The sequence below is a fragment of the Eschrichtius robustus genome, chromosome 13 (genome assembly GCF_028021215.1).
Source record: "Eschrichtius robustus isolate mEscRob2 chromosome 13, mEscRob2.pri, whole genome shotgun sequence".
Classification (NCBI taxonomy): Eukaryota; Metazoa; Chordata; class Mammalia; order Artiodactyla; family Eschrichtiidae; genus Eschrichtius; species Eschrichtius robustus.
In genome coordinates, this window is record NC_090836.1 from 22,532,278 (window position 1) to 22,551,890 (window position 19,613).

A 19,613-nucleotide genomic window follows, 5' to 3' on the forward strand; every position below is an offset into this window, starting at 1 on the left:
ACCTCCACACACGCAGAGCCAAATGGCTCTAAGATGCTTCTTAGTGACTCAAAATTAACATCTTATGGGATGAAAACTTAAATTGAATCAGTTGTTTGGTGATGTAGGCATTCACAATACAAATTTTGTTAAAGTTGTGCAAATTAATTACACTGGATATTTTTAATACCAAATTCTACCCAACTATTTTTCTTTCAGAAATACAGCCTATTGATTAAATGGCTAATATTAGTAACGATGATGATAATGATGTGATGGTGATGATGATACCAACGTCACTAACCCATCCTAAAAAGATGTTAGGATTTTGTGGGAAAGGTAGCATTATTTTTTCTGTTCCATTTTCCATTTTTACAGATTTGCACTAATCCTAAAATTCCTTTTTTATAACCTAGCATCCCATATAAACAACATACCTAAAAAAATAAGGCTCCAGTGTTAGTGGAGAGCTTAGATCCTTAGAGCAATATTAATTGACCCCATAGAATTGAAAACTAAAATCCTGGCAACGCTAACAGTACTCTCTAATGAACCTCACTCAGCAGGCCCAATACATAATAGCTTAAAAACACATCCAATTTCAGAATGCTATTGGCAATACGGTATTTTTTCTGACCAATCTTTTTCATACTATGTTGCAGGAATAGAAATCTTGTAAATGACTTACTAAAATTTGAATCAATTTGAAAGTACAAGAGCCTATATATGCTAAGAAATCAAATTCATGTGTGTTAATAGAGGATTTTCTTCCAAAGGAAGCTGGAGTCCTTAGAAGAAAAAAAACAAACAAAAAACCAACCATAGTAACAAAAAAACCTACCTATTTATAAATTCAGCACTTCATAGTCCCAGATCAGTTATGAAATATAAATTAAAAGGGACAAGATATATGTATGAGAAAATTCATAAAATGGTATAGTAAATTAGTAAAGTTAAATATACTTAAAATTATAACTGGTTAAGTAATTAAATTTAAGGGTGAATGGTATAAAATAAAACCTTAACATTTTTAATATGGAATCTCTATAATGTTCTGGAGAATTTATAATTAAAAGGATACTACCTATACCTTCTAAAATTTTCCAATATACTATATCATTCTGTCTTACAAACGTTCTCATATTGGCCATTATGTACAAAGCCTCATGGATTGTTTAGAAATGTACACTCACCTCTTTCTTTAAGTAGAAAACTATGAATATTTCAAGTCAAATTCATTCATTTTGTATTTTATACATACCTTGATCTATCCAACTGTCATATTGTGAAAAGGTATATATAAATTATGCCTAGAAACATAAATGAAATTTTAAATGACCCTTTTTCAAAAAGGATTTCCATTTGAATAGCCAAGAGTATCTTTGTACTGTTAAGTCATACCCCATCATTTAATTTAGGTTTTTTTACATAGGTCTGGATTTGTAAATAATCTGTATGCCTATACTTTGTTTGACAAATCCTTCAGGATTTTCCCCCATTAAGTTATGTCAATTAAGAGTGAGACTTAGGGACTTCCCTGGAGGACCAGTGGTTAGACACTGCACTTTCACTGCCGAGGGCCCAGGTTCAATCCTAGTAGTTGGGGAACTAAGATCCCACATGCCTCTGGCACGGCCAAAAAAAAAAAAAAAAGATAGATTTAAAGGTATAGTCTCTAGGTAAATAAAGGATTTAAAAAGCCTGTTTCTTTATGAATTATGGTTAAAAATGAATTTAAGATATAATAATTTTTTTCTAGTAATTCAAATTAAGCTGTCTGTTATACAGGCTTAGGCTGTTTTTACTAAGTGAAGCATGAAGCTAATTAGGAAAAGGACACACGTTCAATCTACGTAAGGATCACCTTCTTTCTAATCTATGAAGATAAATACCCAAAGATCATAGATATTGCAAATGAAAATAGTGAACTCATCTCTTTGTTTGCTTATTAAGAGCCATTAGAACAATCTCCACGTAAGTAGGATATATATATATAATATATATTCCATTATATATCTAAATCTATATTTAGAAACATAATTATAGAAATATCATTTCTATTCTTCTTGGCCATAAATTTACCCATTAAAAAGTTAAACTTTATTCTCTCTATGATATTGGACCGACCTGTCTTTACAGAAAAATTTTATTTAACCAATGATTTTTAAACCTGTTTAACACTAAACATATGTGGTCTTTAATAATTCATCTCAATTGAATAGCATGCCTTTATATTTGGGATTATATAGTTTCTTGTGTATATTCATTTATCTGTTTCTACTTGAACTAAAAGTTGAAGAAATTTTTTTCAAACTGCCATTGTGCCCCTGACCTCTGATAAATGGAACTGCTGGGAAGTATGCGCATGGTTTAAGCTGAAGCACCTCCTCAAAGGGAGTGTGAAAATGGCTTAGATTATTTGGGGAAAAAAATAAGATTCTAATATATAATTAAAAAAAACAACTTTTAGAAAGTAGAGAGACATAAAACTAAAATGCAGCCCTCCTCTGACATAGTCTCATTAATCGTGACTTGCTAGATAGAATTCTGTAGTCAAGATGAATTAAAAATATATGGGATAGTGAATGTTCAGAACCTTTTGCTCCTCTATATAATGAAAAATAGAAAATAAAAGCAGAAGAAAAGCAACAAAACAAAGTGGCTGCCTAAAAAATCTTCCAGTAAAGTACCCTCCAACTAACATTACCTCAAATCTTATTTGACACTTTATCAGGAATTTAGTGCTCATTGTGCTTTTACTGTCCCTTTCTGCCAATTCATTAGTTGAAAATACGATAATACCTTGCTTTTTACAAGACCTACTTGAAGATTTAGAGCGAACTCTGAAAGGGAGTTTTATATAGAGAATGTCACTTCTCCCCCGCCGAATAGTGGATTTACTCTACCTTTAGTTGGAGCACCAGGTCCATTCGATATTTACCAAGAGGGTTTATGTCATTTAGAATCAAAGCAATGATGATATCAATCCCATTAGATTCATGAGTAGCAATACATGTCTAGGAGACAAAATGTTTATAAAATAACACTCTATTTACGACATAAGAGCACTAGAAGCCATGACATAAAATTACAGAATCACCTTAGCTTTTCGACTTTTAAAATATAATTAAAATTTAACTTTGAGATTAAGTCTAAGATAAGTCAAAGGTTTAGCTTTAACTTATTCTTTTGCATAGAGTCTGACTATTAGTTGATTAGTATTAGTTAAATGGCTTTGTATGAAGAACACAGAGATAGACATTGTATGAAACAGGTATCTTTTCAATGAACCATTTTAATAGAATTTCAAAAAACAATGGTTAAGTAAAACACTCAGTCAATATATTTTAATATGCCCTTCATTAGAGGAATTCCTTAAATTTAGAATTTTAAGATCTGATCTATCCAGGCTAAGATAATATTCCTATTTATAAAAGGAATGCACCCCTTATGCCCAAGGTTTGTAAGTAAACTTTATTGAAAATGATGTAGCAACTTCATTTATCTGCTACTTAATGCTAAATGAGTAACAAGTGATGCTGTTGATCATTCTGGGTGGCAGCAGACAGGGAATACAGGCACCTCCTGATGTTTTGGAGACATCTTGTCAATTATGGTGGTTGAGGGAAAAGGTCAGCAGATTCCTTAAACTTAAGTGATTCACAGAGGAATCTGACTTGAGAAAAGCTTATAAAATATCCTGAGAGATAAATGTCAGTATTTTGAAGGTTAGGGTCTACTGTGCTAGGACTCCGAATTTAATTCATTTTATAGGACTTGAAAATCAGGAACTTGTGGGTTGGAGTTTGTGGAACATCTTACCACGCAGCACCCACTGTCAAGGTGTCTGAAAAATTGAAACCCATGTAAGATAAATGAGAAAGAGTAAAATCAAGGTGACTCTGAAAGGACTGTTATTTTTCAGAATGGGCTTCATTTCTCCCTTTATACAAGGAAATTTTTACTCCCCTGACACCCAAGAGAGGTGTTTTCCATCCATCTTCTACATCTCCTGAGGTTCTTCTGATTGTTAAAATGTTTGCTGAACTTAGAGGGAATCAATTTGCAGATCGTTTCCAGAATTTGCTAGCCACTTTCTTTCTTTCCACACACTTCCAGAGCACGGGGTTCATAGTAAGTATATTTCTAGAGTATACGGGATTCATGCTATTTTATTATTAATTTCTACTTTTAGAGCTTACCTGATTTAGTAAAAAACCAAGAGTGGAGAATACCTGTTTTCTGTTACAGATATACATGATTTTAACCAACAACAAAACCAAATCTTTGAATTTGCATATATTTCCTTAACTTTAAATCAACAGTTAGGTTTTCTTGTATCGTTGCCCTAGGAGAGGGAAATATAATACAGAGCAAAATCCACAAACTCTTTCACCATGTCACATGCATATTACGGGGGGGAAAAAGTATGCCCCTAACAAATTATTTATGTCAATAATTGTGTTTTTGTTCTACATACCTATGTATTTACATGTATGTGTGTGTGCATTTTTGTACATATACATCATATAATTTGCAATAGAAAAGCAAATTACTTTTTTCACTTTTCTATATTAAGCACTGCAGTGGAGAAGAAGAAACCAATGGGAGTTGATGCCACAAATCCTGAAAAGATTGACTAAAGATGAAAACTGATCAATGATGAAAAAACGTATTTTACTCTTTTTGATAACTCTGATTTTTATCTGGAATATTTTCATGGGAATTTCCTTTTACGGTGAAATTAAATTAAAATATGGCATAGTATTTGTTAGTCCATAATTCAGTCTTTGTATGTTTTGTTAGGAAAGTAAAAATGTCTGGCAAAGCAAGAAGAAAGATCTTTTACATGCACACAAAGCTTGGCTCCTTCACCAATCTGATCCTTTTGTTGACTGGTCAGAATACTTGTGTGTGAAGGACTGCTTTCAGAGTTACCTGATTTTCATGGCATGGGCCCTGGCAATACTCAGTCAAGCTCTCCAGAGTCTGGTTGACCAGCACTACATTCTTCTCATTGATGTAGAGACCCAAGAGGCCCAGGCCACCCGTCGTACTTCCACAAATGCAGTCCAAAAACTGAAGGGTCTCACAGACAAGGTTGTAATTTGTTTTGTTGTTTTGATTCCTCAAGAAATTCTAAAGGCAAAAGAAAGCATACCTGAAGCATTAAAAAAAAAAAATCACTATGCTAATTGTTTTCAGTTCTCTCCCTATGAGTGTTTTTCTAACTCGAGAGGATCCCCGTGGCAATGTGCGATGGAATTGCTCTTTATATGGAAGCATTTGCATTTATTAAATTTCTCCTGGGTTTAAGAAATAAAAGATGCATTTTTTTCCCAAGCATCTATATTTATCAGTATGGTTCATAACAAATATTTCTCAATGTCATTGTGTTAAAACTGTATACAAAGGGCAAAAACAATAGGTAGTAGGAAAAGGAGAAGGAAAAAGAAACTGGAAAGAAATTCATTAGGGAAAGAAGAAATCAAATATTCAACTAAATGATCCCTTATAAACAGCATAGCTTCAAACAGCAAATGATACAACTATTATGGAGGGCAACTTGGAAGCACCTATCAATATTTTCAGGTAACATACAACTGCAAAGAGGTTCATGGCATACTGCTTATAACAGCCCAAACTGGAAACCACACCATACCCATCACATTGTGACTGATTTAATAAATAAATGTACATCCAAACACTGGAATATTTTGAAGCTATAAGAATGAGGTACTTTAATATGTACTGATATAAACATAAACTAGTAATAAGTAATTTAGTAATAAGATATATTACTAAATGATAAAAGTAAGTGGAAGAGCATTATATTGTGTGTGTATTTTTTAAAAGGTTTACATGTACAGATCAGTATGCTTATATGTGCATAAAAATTTCTGGAAGGAAACACAACCTGTTAAGAGTGATTTTGAGACCTTGCCCGCTTGCTGACAGACGCGGTCCAGTAGCTGGAGCAGCCGGGGCCCCACAGGAACTGAATCGGCAGCCGGCAGTGGACCCTCGCTAGAACCAAGTCTATAGAGAGATTATGCATTCTGTCGAGTCAATGCCATGGATAAGCATCCCTACGGTCTCAGTGTTCCTGCTAGAGGTGAGAGGTTACAGCAAACTATATGACAGCAGAGAGGAGTTTCCATACATATTGCTGAGGGAATAAGAATCTTATCGATCTTCTTTAAAGAACTAACTTCTGCAGAGGGCAGACAGCAGAAGCAAGAACTAAAATCCTGCAGCCTGTGGAACAAAAACCACATTCACAGAAACGGAGACAAGATGAAAAATCAGAGGGCTATGTACCAGATGAAGGAACAAGATAAAACCCCAGAAAAACAACTAAATGAAGTGGAGATAGGCAACCTTCCAGAAAAAGAATTCAGAATAATGATAGTGAAGATGATCCAGGACGTCAGAGAAAGAATAGAGGCAAAGATAGAGAAGATGCAAGAAATGTTTAACAAAGACCCAGAAGAATTAAAGAACAAACAAACAGAGATGAACAATACAATAACTGACATGACAACTACACTAGAAGGAATCAATAGCAGAATAACTGAGGCAGAAGAACAGATAAGTGACCTGGAAGACAGAATAGTGGAATTCACTGCTGTGGTAACAGAATAAAGAAAAAAGAATGAAAAGAAATGAAGACAGCCTAAGAGACCTCTGGGACAATATTAAGCGCAACAACATTCGCATTATAGGGGTCCAGGGGGAGAAGAGAGAGAGAAAGGACCAGAGAAAATATTTGAAGAGTTCATAGTCGAAAACTTCCCTAATATCGGAAATGAAATAGCCACCCAAGTCCGGGAAGCGCAGAGAGTCCCAGGCAGCATAAACCCAAGGAGAACCATGCCGAGACACATGGTAATCAAACTGGCAAAAATTAAAGACAAAGAAAAATTATTGAAAGCAACAAGGGAAAAATGACAAATAACATACAAGGGAACTCCCATAAGGTTAACAGCTGATTTCTCAGCAGAAACTCTACAAGCCAGAAGGGAGTGGCATGATATACTAAAGTGATGAAAGGGAAGAACCTACAACCAAGACTATTCTACCCGGCAAGGATCTCATTCAGATTTGATGGAGAAATCAAAAGCTTTACAGACAAGCAAAAGCTAAGAGAATTCAGCACCACCAAACCAGCTCTACAACAAATGCTAAAGGAACTTCTCTAAGTGGGAAACACAGAGAAGAAAAGGACCTACAAAAACAAACACAAAACAATTAAGAAAATGGTAATAGGAACATACATATTGATAATAACCCTAAATGTGAAGGGATTAAATACTCCAACCAAAAGACACAGGCTTGCTGAATGGATACAAAAACAAGACCCATATATATGCTGTCTACAAGAGACCCACTTTAGACCTAGGGAAACATTCAGACTGAAAGTGAGGGGATGGAAAAAAATATTCCATGAAAATGGAAATCAAAAGAAAGCCGGAGTAGCAATACTCACATCAGATAAAACTGACTTTAAAATAAAGAATGTTACAAGAGACAAGGAAGGACACTACATAATGATCAGGGGTTCAATCCGAGAGGAAGATATAACAATTATAAATATATCTGCAGCCAACATAGGAGCACCTCAATACATAAGGCAACTGCTAACAGCTATAAAAGAGGAAATCGACAGTAACAAAATAATAGTGGGGGACTATAACACCTCACTTACACCAATGGACAGATCATCCAAAATGAAAATAAATAAGGAAACAGAAGCTTTAAATGACACAATAGGCCAGATACATTTAATTTATATTTATAGGACATTCCATCCAAAAACAGCAAATTACACTTGCTTCTCAAGTGCGCACGGAACTTTCTCCAGGATAGATCACATCTTGGTTCACACATCAAGCCTCAGTAAATTTAAGAAAATTGAAATCATATCAAGCATCTTTTCTGACCACAACGCTATGAGATTAGAAATCAATTACAGGGAAAAAAAAGTAAAACACACAAACACATGGAGGCTAAACAATACGTTACTAAATAACCAAGAGATCACTGAAGAAATCAAAGAGGAAATCAAAAAATACCTAGAGACAAATGACAATGAAAACATGACGATCCAAAACCTATGGGATGCAGCAAAAGCAGTTCTAAGAGGGAAGTTTATAGCTATACAAGCCTACCTCAAGAAACAAGAAAAATCTCAAATAAACAATCTAACCTTACACCTAAAAGAACTAGAAAAAGAAGAACAAACAAAACCCAAAGTTAGCAGAAGGAAAGAAATCATAAAGATCAGAGCAGAAATAAATAAAAGAGAAACAAAGAAAACAATAGCAAAGATCAATAAAACTAAAAGCTGGTTCTTTGAGAAGATAAACAAAGTTGATAAACCATTAGCCAGGCTCATCGAGAAAAAGAGGGAGAGGACTCAAATCAATAAAATTAGAAATGAAAAAGGAGACGTTACAACAGACACCGCAGAAATATAAAGCATCCTAAGAGACCACTACAAGGAGCTCTATGCCAATAAAATGGATAAACTGGAAGAAATGGACAAATTCTTAGAAAGGTATAACCTTCCAAGACTGAACCACAAAGAAATAGAAAATATGAACAGAGCAATCACAAGTAATGAAATTGAAACTGTGATTAAAATCTTCCAACAAACAAAAGTCCAGGACCAGATGGCTTCACAGGTGAATTCTGTCAAACATTTAGAGAAGAGCTAACACCCATCCTTCTCAAACTCTTCCAAAAAATTGCATTGGAAGGAACACTCCCAAACTCATTCTATGAGGCCACCATCACCCTGATACCAAAACCAGACAAAGATACTACAAAAAAGGAAAATTACAGACCAATATCACTGATGAATATAGATGCAAAAATCCTCAACAAAATACTAGCAAACAGAATCCAACAACACATGAAAAGGATCATACACCATGACCGAGTGGGATTTATCCCAAGGATGCAAGGATTCTTCAATATACGCAAATCAATCAATGTGATACACCATATTAACAAATTGAAGAATAAAAACCATATGATCATCTCAATAGATGCAGAAAAAGCTTTTGACAAAATTCAACACCCGTTTATGATAAAAACTCTCCAGAAAGTGGGCATAGAGGGAACCTACCTCAACATAATAAAGGCCATATACGACAATCTCACAGCAAACATCATTCTCAATGGTGAAAAACTGAAAGCATTTCCTCTAAGATCAGGAACGAGACAAGGATGTCCACTCTCAGTACTATTATTCAACATAGTTTTGGAAGTCCTAGCCACATCAATCAAAGAAGAAAAAGAAATAAAAGGAATCCAAATCTGAAAAGAAGAAGTAAAACTGTCACTGTTTGCAGATGACATGATACTATACATAGAGAATCCTAAAGATGCCACCAGAAAACTACTAGAGGTAATCAATGAATTTGGTAAAGTTGCAGGATACAAACTTCATGCACAGAAATCTCTTGCATTCCTATACACTAATGATGAAAAATCTGAAAGAGAAATTATGGAAACACTCCCATTTACCATTGCAACAAAAAGAATAAAATACCTAGGACTAAACCTACCTAGGGAGACAAAAGACCTGTATGCAGAAAACTATAAGACACTGATGAAAGAAATTAAAGATGATACCAACAGATGGAGAGATATACCATGTTCTTGGATTGGAAGTATCAATATTGTGAAAATGACTATACTACCGAAAGCAATCTACAGATTCAATGCAATCCCTAACAAATTACCAATGGCATTTTTTACGGAACTAGAACAAAAAATCTTAAAATTTGTATGGAGACACAAAAGACCCCGAATAGCCAAAGCAGTCTTGAGGGAAAAAACGGAGCTGGAGGAATCAGACTCCCTGACTTTAGACTATAGTATAAAGCTACAGTAATCAAGACAATATGGTACTGGCACAAAAACAGAAACCTAGATCAATGGAACAAGATAGAAAGCCCAGAGATTAACCCACGCACCTATGGTCAACTAATCTATGACACAGGAGGCAAGGATATACAATGGAGAAAAGACCGTCTCTTCAATAAGTGGTGCTGGGAAAACTGGACAGCTACATGTAAAAGAATGAAATTAGAACACTCCCTAACACCATACACAAAAATAAACTCAAAATGGATTATAGACCTAAATGTAAGACCGGGCACTATAAAACTCTTAGAGGAAGACATAGGAGAACACACTTTGACATAAATCACAGCAAGATCTTTTTTGATCCACCTCCTAGAGTAATGGAAATAAAAACAAAAATAAACAAATGGGACCTAATGAGACTTCAAAGCTTTCGCACAGCAAAGGAAACCATAAACAAGAAGAAAAGACAACCCTCAGAATGGGAGAAAATATTTGCAAACGAATCAACGGACAAAGGATTAATCTCCACAATATATAAACAGCTCATGCAGCTCAATATTAAAAAAACAAACACCCCAATCCAAAAATGGGCAGAAGACCTAAATAGACATTTCTCCAAAGAAGACATACAGATGGACCACAGGCACATGAAAAGCTGCTCAACATCACTAATCATTAGAGAAATGCAAATCAAAACTACAATGAGGTATCACCTCACACCAGTAAGAGTGGGCATCATCAGAAAATCTACAAACAACAAATGCTGCAGAGGGTGTGGAGAAAAGGGAACCCTCTTGCACTGTTGGTGGGAATGTAAATTGATACAGCCACTACGGAGAACAGTATGGAGGTTCCTTAAAAAACTAAAAATAGAATTAGCATATGACCCAGCAGTCCCACTACTGGGCATATACCCAGAGAAAACCATAATCCAAAAAGACACATGCACCCCAATGTTCATTGCAGCACTATTTACAATAGCCAGGTCATGGAAGCAACCTAAATGCCCATCGACCGACGAATGGATGAAGAAGATGTGGTACATATATACAATGGAATATTACTCAGCCATAAAAAGGAGCGAAATTGGGTCATTTGTTGAGACATGGATGGATCTAGAGACTGTCATACAGAGTGACGTAAGTCAGAAAGAGAAAAACAAATATTGTATATTAACGCATATATGTGGAATCTAGAAAAATGGTACAGATGAACCGGTTTGCAGGGCAGAGATTGAGACACAATGTAGAGAACAAACGTATGTACACCAAGCGGGGAAAGCGGCGGGGGCGTGGGGTTGGGGTTTTGATGAATTGGGCGATTGGGGTTGACATGTATACACTGATGTGTATAAAATTGATGACTAATAAGAACCTGCTGTATAAACAAACAAACAAAAAAAGAGTGATTTCATGGGGGAATAAACCTGGTGAAAGGGTAAGCAAAGATGGAAACTTTTATTTTATTTTGATTTATTACTTATTTTCACTAATTTAATTTACTATTTAATTCATTTGAATTCATTTCTACCATTTATTCTTTTTCCTTTTAGTTTGCATTTGTGATTTTTTCCCAGTTTTTTTATTGTGGCAAAATATACATAAAATTTACTCTTAACCATTTTTAAGTGTACACAGTCCAGTGGTATTAAACATATTTATAATGTTTAACTACCATCTCCATCATCCATTTCTAGAACTCCTTTCATCTTTGTAAAACTAAAACTCTATACCTATTAACAACTCCCCATTCTCCCTCTCCCTAGCCCCTGACAACCGTCCTTCTACTTTCTGTCTTCATTATTTTGACTACTCTATCTCATACAAGTGGAATCACACAGTATTTGTCTTTTTGTGTGTCTTATTTCACTCAGCATAATGTCCCCAGGTTCATACATGTTGTAGCACATGTCAGAATTTCCTTCCTTGTTAAGGCTGAATAATATTATATTTTTTGTATACACCCATTTTGTGTATCCATTCATCTGTTAATGGACACTGGGGCTGCTTCTACATATTAACTATTGTGAATAATTTTAACACTTATTCATATTAAAACAAAACTCTTTTATAAGTAGCATTTTCCAAATTGTTTGATCCCACATTCCTATCAGTAAAATGTTTGACCAGATACTACACATCCACTTCCCACATGGACAGACCACATGGGTCAGGATAAGTGCACAGGCACATATTCAATATCTTCCCTCTGCAAATAAAGCTTCTGGTCTTTGCCTGCTGACAGCTCTGCAGCAGCCCTCTCCAAGCTGTGGTGGGGTGGTCCACAAGAGTCATGGCTTCCGCCATTCATTAATTCCTGAGGGTCTCATCTCCTTCGAGGATATTCAATCCAGTTAATATGAATGTACCCTCTCTTACCAATTCAGAACACCTGCACTTTAGATGCTTACTAGAAAACACAGCTTCAAACTCTGCTGCCACTCTAATACTGGATTTGTGCTCTTAGAAATGATGTCACCATTCATGTGGTTCTTCTATGGTGACATAAGCAGCATGTGCAAATGAGGCCCAAAACAAATGGGCCAAATTTCCTAGGCACCCCTAAGTTCATCTATTTGACAACAAAAAATGTACCCAAGAAGATGTAAGGCCAGGATTATATTCACTTACAAAGGTATCAACCTTCACTGTTGTAAAAAATCCTCTTCCCCAAGTAAATCAATGAAGTTAGAACACTCCCTCACACCATACACAAAAATCAATTCAAAATGGCTTAAAGACTTAAATATAAGACATAACACCATAAAACTCCTAGAAGAGAACATAGGCAAAACATTCTCTGACATAAATTGTAGCAATATTTTCTTAGGTCAGTCTTCCTAGGTAAAAGAAATAAAAGCAAAAATAAACAAATGTGATCTAATCAAACTTATAAACTTTTGCACAGCAAAGGAAACCATCAACAAAACGAAAAGACAACCTACAGACTGGGAGAAAATATTTGCAAATGATGCAACCGACAAGAGATTAATCTCCAAAATATATAAACAGCTCGTACAACTCACTATCAAAAAAGCAAACAACTCAATTGAAAAATGGGCAGAAGACCTAAAGAGACATTTCTCCAAAGAAGACATACAGATGGCCAACAGGCATATGAAAAGATGCTCAACATTGCTAATTATCAGAGAAATTCAAATCCAAACTACCTCACACCAGTCAGAATGGCTATCATCAAAAAGTCTACAAATAATAAATGCTGGAGAGGGTGTGAAGAAAAGGGAACCCTCCTACACTATTGGTGGGAATGTAAATTGGTGCAGCCACTATAGAAAACAGTGTGGATGGTCCTTAAAAAATAAACATAGAGTTACCATATGATCCAGCAATCCCACTCCTCGGCATATACCCAGAAAAGACAAAAACTCTAATTGAAAAAGATATACTTACCCCTATATTCACAGCAGCACTATTTACAATAGCCAAGACATGGAAGCGACCTAAGTGTCCATCAACAGACACATGAATAAAGAAGATGTAACACACACACACACACACACACACACACACACACACTGGAATATTACTCAGCCATAAAAAAGATTGAAACAATGTCATTTGCAGCAACATGGTTGGATGTAGAGAGATACCACTTATATGTGGAATCTAAAAAAATAGTACAAATGAACTTATTTACAAAACAGAAACAGACTCACAGACAGAAAACAAATGTATGGTTACCAAAGGCGAAGGGGGGAGGAGGAGGGAAAAATTAGGAGTATGGGATTAACAGATTCACACTACCATGTATAAAATAGATAAATAATAGGGATTTACTGTACAGCATAGGGAACTATTCAATATCTCACGATAAGCTATGATGGAAAAGAATTTAAAAAAGGAAATATATATATATGAATCATTTTGCTGTACTCCTGAAACTAACACAGTATTGTAAATCAACTACACTTCAAAAGCAAAGAAAAAAAAAATCCTCTTCCATATTAACTCTGTTTCTAATGAAGACATACAAAGATACTCTGTATCCTAACTCAAGAAATATGAACTGAGTTAGGAATGATGAAAGCCTCCACAGTCTTATAAAACCATGAAAGATACAGATGAGGCAAATGTGACCTTACTTAACAAATCCCAGAGTCCTAAGGTTAGACGATACCCACTGAGGCTAAAGAGATGTGAGTTGAAAATGCAAAGAATGATACCGTAGGAGCCTGATTTTTTTTCATGCATAAAGGAATTTTCCTCTCATTTTTCTTCACTTAGATACCAAAGTTTCTTCCATTTCAGAAGAGCACTATTGTTTTTATTATTTCTCCCAAACTCTCTCCAAAACTACTTGTTAGTTTTATTTGAATTTAATTACCTATAATCACAGGCTGTGTGCTCGGCTTTCACACAAAACAGAACAAATACCTGCAGTTCCCGGTTGTGATTCTCACAGAGTAACTGAAGAAATCTCAGAATCGGCTGCATGATGGCAATGGCAGGGCTCACTGTTACTTCCTCCGCAGACTTTTCCTCAGCGTTTCCCGCTTCTGATCCTGTGCACATGATGTCTATTTCTGGATCCATTTCTCTTCTGTATGCACAGTATGCTTTGGATGTTGCCGAAGAAGCTTCTGTTAATTGCCCTTTCATTCCGTCTTTTAAATGTAATGATGAATCTCTTACTGAAAATAAAGCAGTAGTCTTATATTTATGAATTAACTTCCTTTTGCTAATTAAAAAAAAAAGACAGTTACCCAAATTCTCTAACAATTGAATTTAAAATCACCTGACAAGAGGTGCAAGAATTTCCCAAAAAGAATCTGAGGTAGCAACTAAAAAATTAACTTTGCACTGGGATATTAAAAAAGAGATCTTAACGCTTAGCCAATTTTAGAAGGGCTCCTGCCTTTCTGATAAATATAAAATGTCAGAGTTCTTGAATACGAGAAGGTGGGAACATAGGGCAAATTTCAAAAATGTTAATATTTAGATGATTTGTATTTACTACACTGATGACTTTGTTATTCCAAATACCAAAAATCTTTCATAGAGTTTAGTGCTATAATTCCTGTGCTTACAGTTTAAATTTCATGAACATTCAGAAGGTTTGGGCAGTTGTCCTTTACCATAAATTTCACGATGAAATCAAACATTTTCAAGTCACTTGTTGCCTTGCACTGATAACTCCTTGCTTGAGCTTGGCCCTACAGAGCTGTTTCAAGGTCAACCCCATGACCACAATAATTCAAGGATGGAGTTCCATAAACAGAGTCACAGCTGGAATAATTAGACTAAGACAAGTGAGATGACAAACATAAGAGAGACCTAAAAACTGTGTTACCCCTCTTTTCTCTCACTCTATTCTCCCAAATACTCAACTATTTCTTTACCTCTCATTCGTTGGCCAGATGTCATCAATTCGTTGTCATCATCCCTTTTTTTGTTACCTAAGTCTATGGTATTAACTGTCACTGTTGATCTTATCTCTTTCTGAGCAGCCTTCATTCGGTCATAGAGAACTTTGAAGAATTTTTCTGACTTTTTTTGTTCATGCAACTGCTGGTAGAAGGAATACTGCAAGAAAACATATTTTAAGACATCTATACCCAAGGGGAGAAAATAATGTTTTTACATTTGAAATAAACATAAGCGTTATGGATAAAAGTCTATATTTAATGTGCTGCCCATGATTATTTCATAAACTGACAGCTTTGCTAGTCTCCTGCACTATTTACTGTGTCCTAATAATAGCTTGTATTTGCTTAGCACTTTCCACTAAAATCCAACATAATTTCATGTTATTGAATTCATCTTTACTGATTATTTGTTTTAAAATTTTACAAAGGTACTGTAAGAAGTGGTATGCAAAGAGCTCTTTGATTTTTATATTATTATGAAGTCATGTTTTGATTCAACACATATTTATTGAGGGCCTACTACGTGCCGGGTCCCATGCTATGAAGGGATAGAACAAACAGGGAAAACAACTACAGTCTCTGCCCTTGTGACTTTGTAATCTAGCATGGAAAACAACCACTAGTCTGATGGTAAATGTGAGTCTACAAAGAGTTATTTTTCTCTTTGTCTAAATTATAGTACATTTAATTTAGAATGTGTTACCATGGCAGCCTCACTCACAGGAACCCACTGATAAGTAGGCACTAAATTCTTTTGGTACTTTATTAGATACGTTGCTTTGCATGGGGTCTAGGGCAAGCCCACCATAAAATGTATAAAGTGAATTCTGCTTTAGAGTAAATAATGATGTAGAAAGGATTCAACACCCAAAGTATGATACAACATATCTCACTGAGAGGTGGAAATACTGAAACTTGAGAATATCTGCCCTAATCACGGTGTGCTTAATGACTTCAGGAAGTAACCAAAGAGGTAGGAGATGGGAAAGGTGATACACTCCAGAGAAGTCAGAATTCACACTGGGTGGGGAAATTGTAAGTTATTAAGACTAAAACCTTGGAATAGATGCAACACAAACAAGAGAAAGTAATAAAAAAATTAATAAAGATAATAATTCCAGGAACTGTACTGATAAAAATGAGTTATATAACCTTGATGAGAGACAATGGGAAGAAAACATCTGAAGAAATAATGACTTCCAGATCAACTAGAATTGACCATAATCCAATATATCTAAACAGTCAATTTTGGGGAGTTTGGCTCCTGCAGATATGCTTTCCTGAGAGAATGCCTGAAACCATGACTCATAGGTCCTGGAACATATAGGTGAGACTCTAATGACATCAGGCCTTGCAATGGATGCCTGTCCTGCAATTTGTGATGTGGGCAGTGCATATTCTCAAAGTGTTTCATGAAGTCTTACAAGTTGGCTTCATACCTACAAGGGGGAAGCTCTAAGCATAGGGCTAGCAACAACTCAAGAAAGCAGGTCCAAAAGCCACAGTAACCATAGCAACCACAGTGAAACAGTCAAGCTGGTTCTGTTAATCCAAAGGATAAATTCAGCATTCAGAGACCTCTATGGTCCCATAAATTAAGCTGATGCTTGAACCCTAATATTTTCAATATAATGGGGTTAGAAGGTAGAAAGGGATTCCTATATATTAATGAGGAAGTTATAGAACTTTGTGGTTCTAGTAAAACAAAGTTTTATAATTTATGTTGTTCCTTGACATATATTATCTCATTGATTCTTTCAGTACAACTGTGTGATGAACACGGTATTCTTATTTCCATTCTGTAGATCAATAAAATATGGTTTGGTGAATGTAAACGACTTGCCCAATATTATATAAGTAGTAAGTGGGTAGAGCTAGGATTTAAATCCAGATTCTCTGACTCTAAATCACTAAATTTATAAAATAACCCCTTCAACTCAAAATAACAGATGACTTACATAGACTTTTAAAAACCAGGGCTCTATAAAGCTGAACGGTATGATTTTAATAAAGATTAATAGTATGTTTTTTATATGTGTATATAATCTCAACAGGTAGCATAACGATTTACCTCACAAAAGATGTGGGCTTTGACTGGGGAAGCACCTCCATGAGTTTCAGAGTATAAGAGGAAACTCTAAGGTTTTGGGGGGAGCCACGGGTGATAGATAAACAGATCTATGTGACAGAGGAGGGGCTTTCCCCCCAAGAAGGGGGTGGGGGAGACTAGAAATGAGAGGACAGAGAAGAGAAATGAAGTGAGGAACCAGAGAGATGAAGTAAGACCAGGGTGTGACGCAGGGTGATCAGCCAATGAAACGTCTTAGGAGTGAGGCGGTAGAAGGATATTTTAGAAAGGAGATGTTTGTAGTGGTTAAGAGCACAGACTCTGGAGCCAGTCTGCACGGGTTCCAATCCTAGCTTGATCTCTAACTAGCTATGTGAGTTCAGGTATATCTCAGATTCTTCTTTGCTAAGATGAGATGAGATAGGACACAAGTTCCTGCACAGCTTGTTTGTGAGGATTAACCAAGTTATTACACAGAAAGCACCAAGAATAGCACTTGGCGGAGGTATTATTTTCATTGTTGCTATTATTAGCATGCAATTTGAAACTGTAATCTAACCACCTCCTCTATCCTCCCCCTCAACCATTCTCTAGTAAAGTATATTAAACATATAAATTGATTTATGTAGCTAGGAGGATAGAAATTAAGGAAGGGGATCAGATTCCTACCTCAGTACTACAGAAGCTGCGTGCCAAGACAGCCCATGAACTAATAAGAAAGCAAGACATTAGTGGCCAGCGAGACTATGAGAATGTAACCCCTCCTGGATTTTGGCAGAAGTCTTGGCGAGGGCAAGGATTCAAGCTGACCTCAACTAGACCTCTTAGGGCCAGGAGCACACAGTTGACATCTGGGTTACACAATGATGTAGGTAAGTGAGAAACCCGAATAGTGTAAGGCTGGTAAATGAGACTGTCATAACCCATCTTAAAAGAAGGTTTTCTTATACAAAAATCATTGAATGCTATCCACATCAACAAATATTTGTTGAACGGCTATAAAGCACCATAGATATAAAGAACAAGACATGATCCCCTACTTTAAAGAAGATGACATTTAACTGGAGAGACAGGATGTCATATAAATAATAACCAAAGCTGCACAGGCAAAGTGCCAAGTGAGCATCAAAGAAACAAATGTTATGGGAGCTCAGATGAAGGACTGGTCCCAAAGGCCCCAACCAGACAGGGAAGACTTTGTGAATGAGGTAGAATTTGATTCGGACCATTCATTCATAGAGCCATTCACTCCTGAACATTTATTGAATCCCTAGGCTGGGCAAGCCATGATGCCAGACACAAGGGATGCAAAGACGGAAAACATGTGGTCAACCTCAACCTCTAAGGAATCATAGTTTACTAGACAGAGCCTGATGAACTCATGAAGAGGCACAATAAAGTGGTAGAAATGCTACTGAAGATGTCTGCAGGATAGAGCAGAAGCGTACAGTACCTAGTGGACAATTCTGCCCAGTGGGACATAGGATCAGAAAAGGCTTCCAAAAGAAGTTCATGAGTTGAGTCCTCGAAGAGGAGAAAGTGACATGAGAAATGGCACAACACGTCTAAGGAACTACAAGGGCTTAGTATAGCTGGTGCACAAGAGGGATGATGGGGGAGGGGAGAGATGGAATAAGAAAGGAAAGATGGAAAACTTGAAGAGATTAGATCACGAAGGATCTTACGGACTATGGTAGAGTTTGCCTTTATAGGGAAAGTGACTGATTTTAAGCAGGAGAATAACGTGTGTTTTGGAGAGATATCTTTAGAGGTAACATGATTTTTTTTTTTTTTTAGTGTTTAATTAGATGTGGCTTCTACTTGCCATGAAGAGGGGAAAATGGATTCTGGATTTTCCAATTAGTTTAGGTGTGGGGGTAGTCCAGGCACAGCTTGGCAGGAATTTCAAAGTGAAACGCGTGCCTTCTGGAAGCAGTGGTCTGATCCTGCATGCAAGTGAGCACACTGCTCACTGGAGCAGAGCCCCGAATAGATGAACAATGACTCTCAAGTCACCCCTCCTGAGGTGAACAAGCAAACAGAATGAAGAAGGTTCTTCTCTCCCCACACCAGTGAAAGCTGGGAGAGGCAGCAGGGTAACGAGCATTGGGAGATTTGGGGCAAAAGCAAAAGGGAGAGTTCTGAGCTTCTGAAAAAGCATCTGAGATGGGTGGTGAACCATGTTATGGGAACTTGTTTTAATGCCAAATACTGTGCGAGGAGTTTATATATATTACCTCATTTAATTAATGCACTTAATTCTTTTTCTTCTACATTTAATTCTGTGATGAGTCAAAATGT

General features: G+C 36.1%; 1 protein-coding gene across 2 annotated transcripts in view; it reads right to left on the reverse strand.

Moving 5' to 3' along the window:
• Window positions 1–19,613, reverse strand: part of ITPR2 (inositol 1,4,5-trisphosphate receptor type 2) — a 524,186-nt gene that overhangs the window by 149,374 nt on the left and 355,199 nt on the right. For both annotated transcript variants that reach the window (XM_068561342.1, XM_068561340.1), the window contains 4 exons: window positions 15,218–15,401; window positions 14,253–14,509; window positions 4,918–5,118; window positions 2,886–2,996 (listed from right to left, as the gene is read on the reverse strand). In XM_068561342.1, coding sequence (XP_068417443.1) covers window positions 2,886–2,996; window positions 4,918–5,118; window positions 14,253–14,509; window positions 15,218–15,401 — 753 coding nt within the window. The remainder of the gene's footprint in view (window positions 1–2,885; window positions 2,997–4,917; window positions 5,119–14,252; window positions 14,510–15,217; window positions 15,402–19,613) is intronic.